At 37.5% G+C, this 15654-nt stretch overlaps 1 protein-coding gene across 1 annotated transcript in view; it reads left to right on the forward strand.

Moving 5' to 3' along the window:
- PLPPR1 (phospholipid phosphatase related 1) overlaps positions 1-15654 on the forward strand; it is a 47173-nt gene that overhangs the window by 13440 nt on the left and 18079 nt on the right. Inside the window, exon 2 of the mRNA XM_029203125.1 lies at positions 1080-1212. Coding sequence (XP_029058958.1) covers positions 1080-1212 — 133 coding nt within the window. The remainder of the gene's footprint in view (positions 1-1079; positions 1213-15654) is intronic.

Genomic DNA, 15654 nt, shown 5'->3' on the forward strand with positions numbered 1-15654 from the left:
GTTACTTAACTACACTGAACTTTCATTCTTCACCAGTAAAGCAAAGGTAATACTACCAACACTAGGGATTTTGTGACCATGAAAACTATTATGATAAAGTGCTTGACACCCAGTTTGCAATAGATGATGGTAATTATTAACTTTTTATTCACTGAAGGTTCTCAGTCTTCAGCTGCGGCAGTGTCAAAGTTGGTGACAACTTCCCTCATGCCAGATCCTTATTTTAAATGGAAATACAGTGCACTGGGTGCTATAAGCATAATGAAGAAATATAAGATATAGTCCCTGTCATCAGGAAGCTTACAATGTACACAAAGGCATTATGATTTAAATGGTAATATACATGTATTAGTTCAAGATAACAAGAGGTGCCAATCATAAAGGTGTGACAGTCAACCAGTTCAGAGTAGGAGAATATTGATCAGGCAAATGTGTTCAAATAAAGATGGTAGTATTGCCACGTAATGAAGTAATATCGCGACGGGTGCGTATAATGCCCTACTGGGCTGTCCCAGTCATTCCGCATCATTGCAATGCACACATTCAGTTAAAAATATTCAAGGGCTTCCCTGGTGGGGCAGTGGTTGAGAGTCCGCCTACCGATGCAGGGGACATGGGTTCGTGCCCTGGTCCAGGAAGATCCCACGTGCCGCAGAGCGGCTGGGCCCGTGAGCCATGGCCGCTGAGCTTGCGCGTCTGGAGCCTGTGCTCCGCAAAGAGAGAGGCCACAACAGTGAGAGGCCCACGTACCACAAAAAAAAAAAAAAAAAAAATTAAAATCCAGCCTGAGTGAGCCTTATCATAGATTCTATTATTCAATTTATTATTTCAACTTAGGTTTCATATGACTTTAGAATTTAATATTATAGCCAGAAATCTATCTGAAATTATCAATTATTGCTTTCTCTAATTCTTTTGAAGAGTTAACTGCAAATTACTATTTAACTCTCCATCTCTCCAACATGATATCTTCTAATATAATTTTGAAGCCTCAGAAGTTTTGAGTTTTTTCTTAAGCTAGTGGCCTCTTTTATCAGACAGCTATCCAACTTGACAATTCTTCAACATTTCTTTTCCAGATTTTTATTGGTGAGATATCCATGTATTTCATAAAGTCAACCAGAGAATCTCTGATTGCCCAGGAGAAAACAATTCTGACCGGAGAATGCTGTTACCTGAATCCCTTACTCCGAAGGATCGTAAGATTCATAGGTGAGTACAAGGGCATGTTGGACTAAGCCCTCGCTTATAGGTAAAACTTACTAAACTTACTGAACATGAACACACTTGATAAAATAACCTAAGCTATGGAAGCATCAACTTTAAAAGCAAGAGTTGTTTTGGGGATTTTCCAGGAAGTACAGAAATTGAGCCTGATCCTGGCGCCAAGTCAAATTTTTGATCCTTAAAGTGAAGCAATACTTATTAAATTGTTTTACAAATGATTTCAACTTTGATTTTTTCTTCCTACACAATATTTATCTGAGATTCCCTTGGGACATATTTTAATATTGACTAGATATTGCCATATACCCTTAAGCTGAGTCAGGCAAGGGGGTACAGCATCAGGAGACACCAGTAAAATGAACTAAAAATAATCAACTTTCCTGACAAAACTTTCCTATCCAGTAACTTTGTTATGCAGGGAACTTTAAAAAGTATGGAAAATCTAATCCATCAGGTCTTAAAAAGAATGCCTTTCCAAAGTTGGAAAACAAATAGTTTTATTAGTGTTCACGATGAGGAATAATTAAGACATTTTCTATAACCCTCCTTCTAGGACTTTTATAAAAATCCTGAGGGTATATGGATAATGATTATAAATATGGGAATGAATGTGTATGTGAGTAAAGGTAGGAATATAGATCTCTCAGAGTTCCTACACAGTGAGTACTCAGTAACTATTAGTGTTCTAATGAGATCCTGCAAATACCTACTGGTCAGGTGTTCATGGGAGCCAGGATAAAACTCTGAAAGTATCAACATGGTGCTAAAACAAGCCATGATACCATTTAGAACATATGGAACTGACAACTGAGAAAGTGAGGGCCAGAACACAGCTCCTTTGGTTATCCTTAATCCTTTTCTTCCTGTTATAGAAAAGGGTCGAATTTCCTCAAGTCATGAGCAAATGATCATATCAAAATCAAATATGCAATAACTTCACGCACCCCTATGTTCACAGCAGCACTATTTACAATAGCCAAGACATGAAAACAACCTATATGTTCATTAACAGATGAACGGATAAAGATGTGGTACATATACATAATGGAATATTACTCAGCCATTAAAAAGAATGAAATAATGCCATTTGCAGCAACATGGATGGACCTAGAGATTATTCTACTAAGCCAGAAAGAGAAAGACAAATACCATATGATATCACATATAAATGAAATCTAAAATATGACACAAATGAACATATCTATGAAACAAAAACAGACTTACCGACATAGAGAACAGATTCATGGTTGTGGGGTGGGGGGTGGAGGGAAGGACTGGGAGTTTGGGGTTAGCAGATGCAAACTAGTATATATAGGATGGATAAACAACAAGGTCCTACTGTGTAGCACAGGAAACTGTATTCAATATCCTGTGATAAACCGTAATGGAAAAGAATACGAAAAGAATATATATGTATAACTGGATCACTTTGCTGTACAGCAGAAATTAAACACAACATTGTAAATCAACTATACTTCAATAAAAATTTTAAAAAATATGCAGTAACTTCTAACGTTGGCATGGGAGTTAGGGAAGTAGTAGAGTGGGAAGGCTAAGAAAACCTAAGTTAAAAGAAGTAACCCTTAACATTAAAATAGTCTTCGGCATTTACTGATGGTATTTGCAGAATGACCTGTGGGCGTCTGCAGTCGGCTCATTGGGTATACCCTCATCCATATGATGTCACGTCTATCTAGTTTACTCATTCCAAACAATGGTGCCTTTCAAAGACATCCAGAGTTTGGTCACCTGCTACCAGAGTGGCTTCAAGGAAGACAAGAGGAGAGGTGAGAATATTTATTATACAGAACACTGGACTAGACACTTTATAATTTCGTTTGATCCACCCAACACCCTATAAGGTAGGTTATAGTTCTAACTGTGCAGACGAAGAATATGATATAAAATGGGATAAAGTAACTCTTCCCAAGGACTGTGAGTGTGTGGGTAAGGCTAATAATGCCTGTATTAGGGATCTTCTAAGCATGAAAAATACTATGGTAAAGTGCCTGACACCCAGTTTTCAATAGATGATGGTAATTATTAACTTTTAAGTTTTCATTCCATGATTTTGCTTTCCGTGGTTTCAGTTACTCACAGTCAGCCAAAAATATTAAATGAAAAATTACAGAAATAAACAATTCATAAGTTTTAAATCATGCTCCATTCTGAGTATGATGAAATCTTGTGCCATCCTGCTCTGTCGTGAATTATCCCTTTGTCCAAATTATCCCACCGATCAGTCACTTAGAGGCCGTCTGGTTATCAAATCAACTGTCATGATATGGCAGAGCTTATGTTCAAGTAATCCTTATTTTACGTAATAATGGCCCCAAAGCGCTAGAGTAGTGATGCTGGCAATTTGGATATGCCAAAGAGAAGCCGTAAAGTACTTTCTTTAAGTGAAAAGGTAAAAGTTCTCAATAAGGAAAGAAAAAAATCACATGCTGAGGTTGAACACTAAGAACAAATCTTCTGTTTGTGAAATTGTAAAGAAGAAAAAAGTAATACATGCTAGTTCTGCTGTCACACCTCAAACTGCAAAAATTACAGCCACAGCCATGGTAAGTGCTTAGTTAAGATAGAAAAGGCATTAAATTTGAACAATAAGATATTTTGAGAGACAGAGATTACATTCACCTTTAACTACAGTACATTGTTATAATTGTTCTATTTTGTTATTAGTTATTGTTGTTAATATCTTACTGTACTTAATTTATAAATTAAACCTTATTATAGGTATATATGTATTAGAAAAACATAGTATATATAGGATTTGGTATGATCCAGAGTTTCAGGCATCTACTGGGGGCGGGTCTTGGACCATACCCCCGTGGATAAGGGGGGACTACTGTAATTTATGATCCCTTGGAGAGCAGGGACTATATCTTTTTCACTTTGTATCAACAGCATATTGCAAAATGCCTGGCACATAGTAGGTTTTCCATAATTTTTCTGGAGGAGTAAAGAGCAAAAACTAAACTCTGTTAAATCATAGATTTGCCTAAAATTGCTTCCATAAATGCTGATTCTTAAATATTCATTTGCCTCCTGTTTAATTAACTTTATTACCTCTCTTCAGCTTAGTTCTAAAAGATTAGGGTACATAAATAAGGCAATTTCTAAAAGAAAGTCAAAAGTCTATTCTGACTTTTCATATAGGAGAGTTGAAGATGGGGGGAGGGGTCTATCTTGAGATGGGTAACTTAGTATGTGTGGATTAAAATTTTCCAGAAAAAAACATATTACTTGAAGTAAAGATCCTTTATATGGAGATGTTTCCTTTGAAAAAATTAAAGTAAAATAAGGTAATAAAATGCATTAGAAACGTTATTGTAAAGGTCTTAACAGTCTTTTTATTCTAGCCCAGTAGCCACCAAAATACACACCATGCAGTTGGCATTAGAAAATAACAACTGTTTCAGCTAACTATTCTAATTAAGCTGAAATGGCATGACTTTGCTCTTGCAGTTTATGTAATTATTCTAGAACCCATTATCAACAGTGTTACCCAACAAATACAATCAGCTTCGCATTGCAAAAATGGTCCGTGGACTAGCAAAATACTTTTTAAAAATAATGCTTTATGCTGTCAAGGATGAGAAAAAACTTGGGATTCTAGTACAGTTCTAGTGAGACTAAGTTGATATACCCTTTCTGCACAGCAATTTGACAGTATATTTCAATAGCCTTAAAATAAGCCTCCTTTTTAATCCAAAATCCTACTTCAAATAATCTTTCCTAAGGAAATGATCAGAAATGTAAATTAATTTTTATGGACTAAAATTATTTTGTCATAACAAATTAGAAATATCCAATAATATAATTTTTACAAATAATGCTAACCATCATAAGGTACAATCTCAGAAAATGTTATTTTTTAAGAAATTTTAATGAAAGGGGAACTATTCATGATATAACACTATGTGGAAAAAGTCAAGACACTAGGAACCTATGATTATTTCTAAATAAAAAGAATGCAACATGATACGTATGTGTGTATATGTATCTGAACATGTATTTGTGTGTGTAAGTATTTGTGTGTGTGTACATGTATCCCATAGAAAAGAGATTGAAGAAATGTAGAAGTTAACTGTTGTTATTCCTGAGTTGTACGTTAATGGGTGAATAATTTTATTTTTTGCTTTTTATTCTATAATTTCCAATTTTTAGAATCATAAATATGTATAATTTTAAAATCAGTAAAAGAGCTAGACATTTTGGGAGGAGTGGCAAAAATAGAGGCTATCCCAAAGGATGGCCAAGTCCTTTAACACAGTGTTTGGCGTCGAAAGCAGAGCTGAAAGTGGCACCTTGGCTCTCGAATTCCCTGTCTTCTCTAGGCTGTGTGGCAGGGACTTGAACAGATAGCCCCTCACCCTACCCCACAGAGTCAAAGTAAATTTTAACTGAGAAAATGGCAATAGCCAAGTCAAAGGGAAAACATGCAAATTAAACCATCTCTTCCTGTAGACAAATGCTAATTGTGTTGACCTTGACAGAGAGGATTGAATTCCTCTGATTCACAAATCCAACAATAAATTTTTTCCCCAAGGTTCTCATCATTATAAGGAGGATGAAATAGACTCACAGACATAGAAAACAAACTTATGGTTACCAAAGGGGAAAGGGCAAGGGGGATAAATTAGGAGTTTGGGATTAACAGATACACATCACTACATATAAAATAAGCAACAAGGATTTACTGTATAGCACAGGGAACTGTATTCAACAACTTGTTATTACAATAACCTATAATGGAAAAGAATCTGAAAATATATATATATATAAAAAACTGAATCACTTTGCTGTATACCTGAAACTAACACAATATTATAAATCAGCTATACTTCCACAAATAAACAAACAAACAAACAGAGGATGCCTGGTCTCCCAGGCTTTAGCTATAAACCCTCATAGTTAACTTCTGTAACCATTTCTAAACTGTTGTATAATTTCTCACACTGTGTTACATGATGTGGGAAGGGAGGAAAGAAATTGCCTGAAGTAACAAATTTTACCAACGTTTTATCAAAACAAATGTGGTCAAATTAGTGACACATATTTAAGCCTTCTCCCTTACCTCATTTTTCCCTCTCCATTCCTTCCCTTCCTACATCAGTTCCTTTGGTATGCATTAAATTGAACAACAACCATACACAGATTTAAGTTCTCAAAAGAGATAAACCTGTACATTCTCTTTTCAGCAACAAAGACAAAATAAGGAAGTCATATTTAAATTCTTTTCATTCACAAATATACTTGAGTAATCATATTCTTGTAAATATTAACTTTTTAATTTAATACTGAAAGTATGAATAAAAAGCATTAGAATTCCATGAGGGTTTTTGGTTTGTTTGCCGTCTTGAATAACTTTCTTTTGAGTTAAAGAAAATACTCATCCAGATATACCAAGATTAGATTGTCTTTTGGCACCTAAAATAGCCTGTCATCCAGAAACTGCTTACTATGGGCTTTTCATTTGGGATCACACAGTTGCTCCATTATTACTTCCAATAAAAATTTAATTAAATACCAAGCAAGTCTTAGGCCATTTAGGTCAGGTCTAAGGATTAGGTAGCACTGGACAGAATAGAAAGTACTATGGAAAACGTTAATTCATGTAATGCTAATTAATTGCCATAAATTGTGATCTAAATGAAGCACGAATATTTTAAATGCAGCCTCAAAGGTCACAGTGTTTTATGGTTGTAAGAATTCATACCCTGAGACAAGCTCAGCCTTTTCAAGAACTAGAAAATCCTTCTCAATTTTGAAAGTCATTTAGATGTACTTTATCTGAAAGGAGACTCCATTTGATTCAATCAGTCCATTTCTACTTGCATTCAGCATTTATAATTATAAATGGGGGAGGGGACTGATATTTTCAACCTTCAACAAGTAATTTTTTGGGCATGTACCATATGCAAAACACTGATTAAGGTGTTGAGGACATATTACTGAACCAAACAGAGATTTATTTGCTCTCATTGAATTTCTATTCTAGTGGGGGAAGCCAGGCATTAAACTAAAAATCATAAATCATATGTAAATCATAGTGTTTGTGAGAAGGTAAGTGTTATGGGGGAAAATAATGTAGAAAAAGGAAATAGGGGGTTTGTGGAGGCAGATATGCAATTTTAAATGGGAAGGGAAAGGCTGCCCTACAATGAGAATTGTCTAGAGTTGGCAGTGACTTCATAGCACGACAGTGACCATCCCAGGAAACTAGGCGCCCAGTGAACTAGGCCAGCTCCATGTGCTAACTATGGAAGTTGACCTTGGCTGCATAGTCTAAAAATCAGTTGCAGTGCCCAGGCACCCAACTTTAGTTCCGAGTCCAGAGGCTGGACATTAAAAGAGAAATGTCAAAAGCAAGGCAGGGCATGGGCCTATAAGTTGATGGAGATATTTCTAGAACTCGGCAAAAAGAACCAGATTTGAAGCCTAGGTAAATAGACGAGGAGGAGAAAGCCAGGATGGATCTTAGGGGATAAAGGGAACCTCAGTTTCTGGACCCCATGAGCAGCCAAGCCACCAGACTTTGAGACGAAGATGTTTGGTGCTTCCCACTAGGGACCAGGAGTGGCTCTGGATGCAGGGAGGGGAGGCATGCTGAGGCTGGGAGCCTTGGCTGACTTCAAAGGCATAACCAGGGATCAAGCTCTGCTCAGGTCTCAAGGAGCTGTGATAAGGCTGCTTTTGGTTGCTCTGCTCAGTGCAGAGAACAAGTCTGCTCCTCTTTGAATGTCATCCTCACTGAACCACAGCATTACAGACCCAAACAAGACTCCTGGCCCAGAACTCTGTAAGTTACTCTAATTGTCAAGAGGAAAGTTATTTAGTCATGAAACTCAAGTGACCCTTCTCTGAGGGCCCTTCCCAGCACCAGTGTTTAGAGGCTGGACTCAAATAAAAGGTCTAACTGAGCTGCTTAGGACTAACTATAAGGACAAGTAAAGATTGATGCTTAAGGACTAACTAAAAGGACTAAAGATTGCTGCTTTCTCTAGCACTTTTCACATTAACCAGTGCAAATTCACGGCATTTCAGTGAACTTATTTGCTGTAAAGCAGAGTTTCTCTACCTCAGCACTACTGACATCTTGGGCCAGTTAATTCTTTTCTGTACGGAGGAGGGGACATTCTACATTGTAGGCTGTAGGATGCATAGTAGCATCCCTGGCCTTTACCTACCAGATGCCAGTAACACCCCCTCCTCCATTAGTAACAACCAAAAATGTCTCCAAACATTGCAAAATGTCCCCTGGGGACAGGATCACCCTCAGTCGAAATCCACTGCTGTGAAGGTTTAAAAAAGTACTTCAGGGCTTCCCTGGTGGTGCAGTGGTTGAGAGTCTGCCTGCCGATGCAGGGGACGCGGGTTCGTGCCCCGGTCCGGGAGGATCCCACGTGCCACGGAGCAGCTGGGCCTGTGAGCCATGGCCGCTGGGCCTGCGCGTCCGGAGCCTGTGCTCCGCAACGGGAGAGGCCACGACAGTGAGAGGCCCGCCTACCGCAAAAAAAAAAAAAAAAAAAAAAAAAAAAGTACTTCAAAGACTTTAAAAAATTTATGTTTTATTAATATTTATTAACATTAATAAAGATTTATTAATATTTATGTTATGCAAGATTACATACCCAAAATCAGGCACAGCGAGGTACAAAAATACTGTCTGAATATCAGAAATGACTCCCAACAACTGATAAAGGGCAGTTTCAAAGTCTTCTACGATAAAAAAATAAAATTCACTATATATGCAAATATCAAATCATTGCATTGTACACCTGAAACTAATATAAGGTTACATGTCACTCACACCTCAATTTAAAAAAGAAAAATACAGTAGTGTGTGCTTTGAAAATAATGTAAATTATTACATTAGAACATAATAAAAGTGATCAGGAAATGCGGATGCAAAAGGCAACAGCACCAGATCAGTACGGGTTGGTCACCAACAGGGCTGGCAGCTGCCTGCTGATGGACCTTGAGGCTGGTCTGGTGGTGGGAATGGGGGTGGATTCAGATCTACAGCTTGACACGAAGCATACTTATTCATATTTTCGTATTCTTATAATATGAATCAGAAAGGGCAGAATTTGAAGGCTGTTATTTGGAAGCCCTCCAGGCTTTGCTTGCCTGATTTTAGATTTCTTGGTAGGTAAGGAATCGAAAATCTTCCCTCTCCACATTTAGTTTGTATCTAGGTATACTTTCTAGACTTATCTGTATCCTCCTCCTCCGGTCATTTTATTGTAAAATTATCATTGCCTCTGGCGAACTTTCAGGATTTTGTCTTATCAGCGTTTGGACCCACACTGCCTAGGGGAAGTGAGAAGCAGATACTGAAAGGCAGCAAGAGTGAGAGAGGAGGCTGACCCTTGAGAGAGAAAGCCCTGAGGAGCTGTCCTGACTGAAGAGTAAAGACCCTCCTGTTGAGATAAAACCGTGTTATCAAGAAATCAGGCAACTTTATGCTTTGGGGGAGTAAAAGTGTATTGGTTTGCTCTTTCATTTATAAAAACATTTGGGTGGGGGGGGGGCTTCCCTGGTGGTGCAGTGGTTGAGAGTCCGCCTGCCGATGCAGGGGACACAGTATTCTTTAAATACCACCAGCTCGTTGTATTGTAAAAAAGTTGCTTTATTAATACAAAAGATGAATAACACACAGAGTTGAATATATGTTTGAGGTTGTTAGAATTATAGGGTTCTTATCCCTTTCCTGTTTTCAAAATAATTTTATAATCAACTTATTTGAAATACTGAGGATATCCACATCCCTCAGTTATAAAAATGAGTCCCTAATATCTACATAGATCTCACAATTTACAAAATGTTTTTTACAACTAGTTTCTACGATTTGCATTAATAACCCAGTGATTTAGGTCTATTTAAAACCTCTTTTACAGATAAAGTAACTAGGGTTCAGATTGATTTTAATAAAATCTGTTCTTCAGATTAAAACCATGACATCCAGACAATAGACTGCTGTCAGTCTTCGGTGTTTCTGTGACATACACAGGAAAGACAGACCCAAGAATCTTGTTCTGTGAACCCTTGAAATTAACTATCCAAGGAACTGATGTATTTGGTTCTGTCAGAAACTTCCTTTTGAAGCACAATATTTGATGTTTGTAGATCAATTTGCACTGATGGTGTTTGTATTATACTAGAAACAAAGTCAGATTCATTGCTAAAGTGATGAGAAAAGTGCCTCATTCAATGATGACATATCTTAGGTATTCTATCATCTTCTTGTTGGAAAATTATTGCTAAAATATTGAGGAATTCTTGTTCTGTTGTGACAAGGCAAACATTTCATCGGGAGCATGTTCTAAATCCTTGCCTCTTCTCAGTGCGTGGGTGAGAACTAAAGTGCTTTTTTTCATGGCCTGACACCTACCCATATATTTTCTTAAGTATATGAAAATACAAGCTTAGAGGGTTGTGAATAAGAGTTTGGATTTAGAGCCATAACTATTTAGTGTCTAATCCCAGCTCTTCTACTTACTAGCTGTGTGAACTAGGTCAAGTTAATTGACCTCTCTGTGCCTCAATTTCCTCATCTGTGAAACGGAGATAATGGTGTCTACCTCGAAGAGTTGTGGTGAGAAGTAAATGAACTAATATTTCAAAGCATTTAGAATAATACCTAGTACATTACTAAACACAGTGTATTGGCTACATTATTATCATCATTACCTAGTATCCATGGCGATCTTATTTAGACATCTCATCAGCTCAGTACACTTTGCTAGGAAATGGGATGAACATGGTAACTGCAGATAAAACGTCTTCACTAGGAAACTTCTAGTTTGAATAAAACATGTTATGGAGGAAACATTTCACCATGTCTTCTTTTTCTAAAGAAATGGTTGTTTCCTGAAGGAAGGCTCTTCACAGCTGAATTGAGAGCACATTTGCAACAGCACAATTACTTTCTCCACTGAGATTTCCCACTAGGGAACTTGATGTGGCAAAAAGAAAAGCAAAAAGGAACTGTATTCATTTCTTTGTATCTTCTATTCCATTTGCAATGGTGCTTGGATCAAAGATGTGATCTAGAATTAAGACCTGGTGATTGAATCAGAATGTACTTTGAGAAAAGTGAACATAATTCCTTAGATGTCTCCCCTTCTGCTGTCAAAATGGTGACCACATGCCACTTCCTTGTACTTGTTTGTGTGGGATAAGATCTTCATCAATTTTCCCACTAAAATAAAGGCCAGGAATTGAGTTGAGAGTGTGTTTCCATGTTTTTTGAACATCGTTGTAGAAGAACTACCACAAAAGATTCACAAGGCTGATTAACTTCTGAAAATGAGAAAACGTTCAACCACACTTAATCTCACACAACACAGTTCTTGAATTCTCTTTCATTGCACTGTTTTGCTAACATAGACAGGAGAGCAGTCCTTTTTCAGAAATGTTTGATAAGAGGTTGAGAACATATGCTGAGGAAGGAGTAAGATTCCCCTCCCCTTTTCAGAGAGTACTATTACCAACCTAACCCAGATGACTTGTTTTTATGTCTTTTCCACTATCCTTTTTTTTTTTTTAAACTCTATGTGTTAGTTTCTCCACATGAAAAATATGTAGGAGCCATGCTTTCACGTACCCATGTGTTAATATTTAAACTGACAACCATTGCAACTTCTCGGAATCAAAAACGGGGCAATTTGTCCCAAAGATGTGCATGTCTATGTAAAACTGTACCCAGGTGCATCATGATTTCCAATTTCTTGTCCTTCACAAATGTCTACAGTAAGAAGTCTTTCCTGTATATATAGCATAGATCTTCAGACTCCAAATTAAGGTTCTTTTCTCATTCTTGCTGCATTGAAAATGGAGAGTGCTTTGATTTCCAAATTATGATTTACAAGTTTTCTGACTCCTGAGACACTTATAAAGCCCCAGTTTTCAATTATCCTCTGTTTGCTAAGGCACCTAGCACTCTGCAGGATTTTGGGACACTTATTAAAAAGAAAAATGGTCCCTACATCATACACGCCAAGTGGTTTCATGTCAAACCCATGTTCAACAGAATCAGGGATGTGAGACACCAACATGAGTTAGAAAATTTGGACAAGTTCCTATGCTCTTTTACCCTCTTCTCCTGTCAATCTTCTCTGAAGTTTCTTCAGCAACTGATTCATGATTCCACAAATATTTGTTTGCTATGGACCAGGTTTGATACTAGGTGCTTGGATACAGCGTTGAACAAAAATAGATGTGTTCTCTGCCCGTTAGAGCTTGCATATTCTACAATCCCAATGGGAGAGATGGACATTACTGAATAATCACACATAGAAATTTCCTACTGAGATAAGAGGTACAAAAAAGAAGCATAACGGTACAATACTAGTTTAAAACAGGAGTATGTTTTCCTACGCACCTATGGTCAAGTAATCTACAACAAAGGAGGCAAGAATATACAATGGAGAAAAGACAGTCTCTTCAATAAGTGGTGCTGGGAAAACTGGACAGCTACAAGTAAAAGAATGAAATTAGAACACTCCCTAACCCCATACACAAAAATAAACTCAAAATGGATTAAAGACCTAAATGTAAGACCAGATACTATAAAACTCCTACAGGAGAACATAGGCAGAACACTCTGACATAAATTACAACAATATCTTTTTGGATCTGTGTCCTAGAGTAATGGAAATAAAAACAAAAATAAACAAATGGGACCTAATTAAACTTAAAAGCTTTTGCACAGCAAAGGAAATCATAAACAAAACGAAGACAACCTATAGAGAATGGGAGAAAATATTTGCAAATGATACGACCAACAAGAGATTAATCTCCAAAATATACAAAGAGCTCATACAGCTCAATATCAAAAAAAAACAAACAACCCAATCAAGAAAATGGGCAGAGGGTTCCCCTTGTGGCACAGTGGTTAAGAATCCACCTGCCAATGCAGGGGACACGGGTTTGAGCCCTGGTCCGGGAAGATCCCACATGCAGCGGAGCAACTAAGCCTGTGCACCACAACTACTGAGCCTGCACTCTAGAGCCTGCGAGCCACAACTACTGAGCCCACGTGCCACAACTGCTGAAGCCCACGTGCCTAGAGCCCGTGATCCACAAAAAGAGAAGCCACTGTAATGAGAAGCCTGTGCACTGCAACAAAGAGTAGCCCCCGCTCACCACAACTCGAGAAAGCCCGCGCCCAGCAACAAAGACCCAACGCAGCCAAAAATAAATAAATTTTAAAAAAAATTGGCAGAGTAATATTCCACCTAGAGGGGTAGGATAGGGAGGGTGGGAGGGAAATGCAAGAGGAAGGAGATATGGGGATATACGTATATGTATAGCTGATTTGCTTTGTTATAAAGCAGAAATTAACACACCATTGTAAAGCAATTATACTCCAATAAAGATGTTAATAAAATTTTAAAAATTTAAAAAATGGGCAGAAGATATGTATAACTGCATCACTTTGCTATATACCTGAAATTAACACAATATTGTAAATCAACTATACGCCAATATAAAATAAAAATTAAATTTAAAAAATGGGCAGAAGATATAAGAAGATATACAGATGGCCAACAGGCACATAAAAAGATGCTCAACTGCTCATTAGAGAAATGCAAATCAAAACTACAATGAGGTATCACCGCACACCAGTCAGAATGGCCATCATCAAAAAATCTACAAACAATAAATGCTGGAGAGGGTGTGGAGAAAAGGGAACCCTTGCACTGTTGGTGGGAATGTAAATTGGTACAGCCACTATGGAGAACAGTGTGGAAGTTCCTTAAAAAACTAAAAATAGAATTACCATATGACCCAGCAATCCCACTACTGGGCATATACCCTGAGAAAACCATAATTTGAAAAGATACACGCACCCCAATGTTCATAGCAGCACTATTTGCAATAACAAAGATATGGCAGCAACCTAAATGTCCAATAGATGAATGCATAAAGAAGATGTGGTATATTTATACAATGGAATATTACTCAGACGTAAAAAAGAATGCTATAATGCCATTTGCAGCAACATGGATAGATCTAGAGACTACCATACTAAGTAAGCCAGACAGAGAAAGAAAAATATCATATGATATTGCTTATATGTAGAATCTAAAAAAAAAATGATGCAATGAACTTATTTACAAAACAGAAATAGACCCACAGACATAGAAAACAAATTTATGGTTACCAAAGGGGAAGTGGCAAGATAAATCAAGAGTCTGGGATTAACATATACATACTACTAATATATAAAATAGATAACCAACAAGGACCTACTATATAGCACAGGGAACTAGCGTCAATATTTTGTAATAACCTATAAGGGAAAAAATTTGAAAATGTATATATGTGTAACTGAATCACTTTGCTGTAAACCTAAAACACGTTGTAAATCAACTATACTTCAATAAAAAACAAAAACTTTATAAACTCAAAAGTGCTTTATATATATAGCAGTTATAAATTTGAGTCTATATCTCAAATATGCAAACATATCGTTTATTTTATTTTATTTTTACTGAGATGCAATTCACATACCACAAAATTCACCCTTTTAAAGTGGTCAGTTTGGTGGTTTTTAGTACATTCACAAAGTTGAGCAACCATCTTTCTTCTGTTTAAGTCCAGAAAATTTCCTCATCCCCCGCGAAAAATCCGATGCCCATTAGCAGTCACTCACTATTTTCCCTTCTCCCCAGACCCTGATGTCCACTATTTTACTTTCTATCTGTGGGTTTGCCTATTTTAGACATTACATATAAATTGACCATACAACATAAAAAAATAAAAATAAAATAGCAGTATTTTTTTTCCCCAAGACCCCATGTGATGTGTGATTATTTCTCCCTCTTCAGTCTTAAGTGGGGCAAGATCTATACACACTCAGTTTTCCTCAACAGAAGCTCTTGGCCCACTCTTCAGAGCTTAAGCTTAAGAGCAGGTTGGTGTGCACAGGGCTAAGTCCAATCCCAAATCAGCAGGCTTCCTACTGGAGTGCCTCAGCTCCAGTGAACTGGCATCTCCTCATACCACCACTGCCATGACAATGCAGTGCATGCAAAGCTATGGCGCCCAGCATGCGTGTCTGTTCCTCTCAGGAGCAAGACACCAGCGCCGGTGCCCCTGCCACTTCCTACCTAGTTGTTGTCCCACAGTGTGTCTCTAAATACATTTAGAAGAATAAGGGAGGAGAGGAGACAGTCCCAGGCAAATTCAAAGAGCAGAACTCATCCAGTGGAGTGACAGCATCCCTATTTTCTGAGCAGTCTAAATCCTGGATCTCTGATTCAGGGGGCAGACAGGAGAGAAAGGAAATCTCCCTAGGTTTTCTCCCATGATCTTTGTCTTCAGAGGAGAAGCTCAGGTTTTCCTTGAGGTAAAACTGTGTGTGTGTGTGTGTGTGTGTGTGTGTGTGTGTGTGTGTGTGTGTGTGTG

Source organism: Monodon monoceros, unplaced genomic scaffold (assembly GCF_005190385.1).
Source record: "Monodon monoceros isolate NGI ecotype Baffin Bay Population unplaced genomic scaffold, NGI_Narwhal_1 Super_Scaffold_5, whole genome shotgun sequence".
Taxonomy (NCBI): Eukaryota; Metazoa; Chordata; class Mammalia; order Artiodactyla; family Monodontidae; genus Monodon; species Monodon monoceros.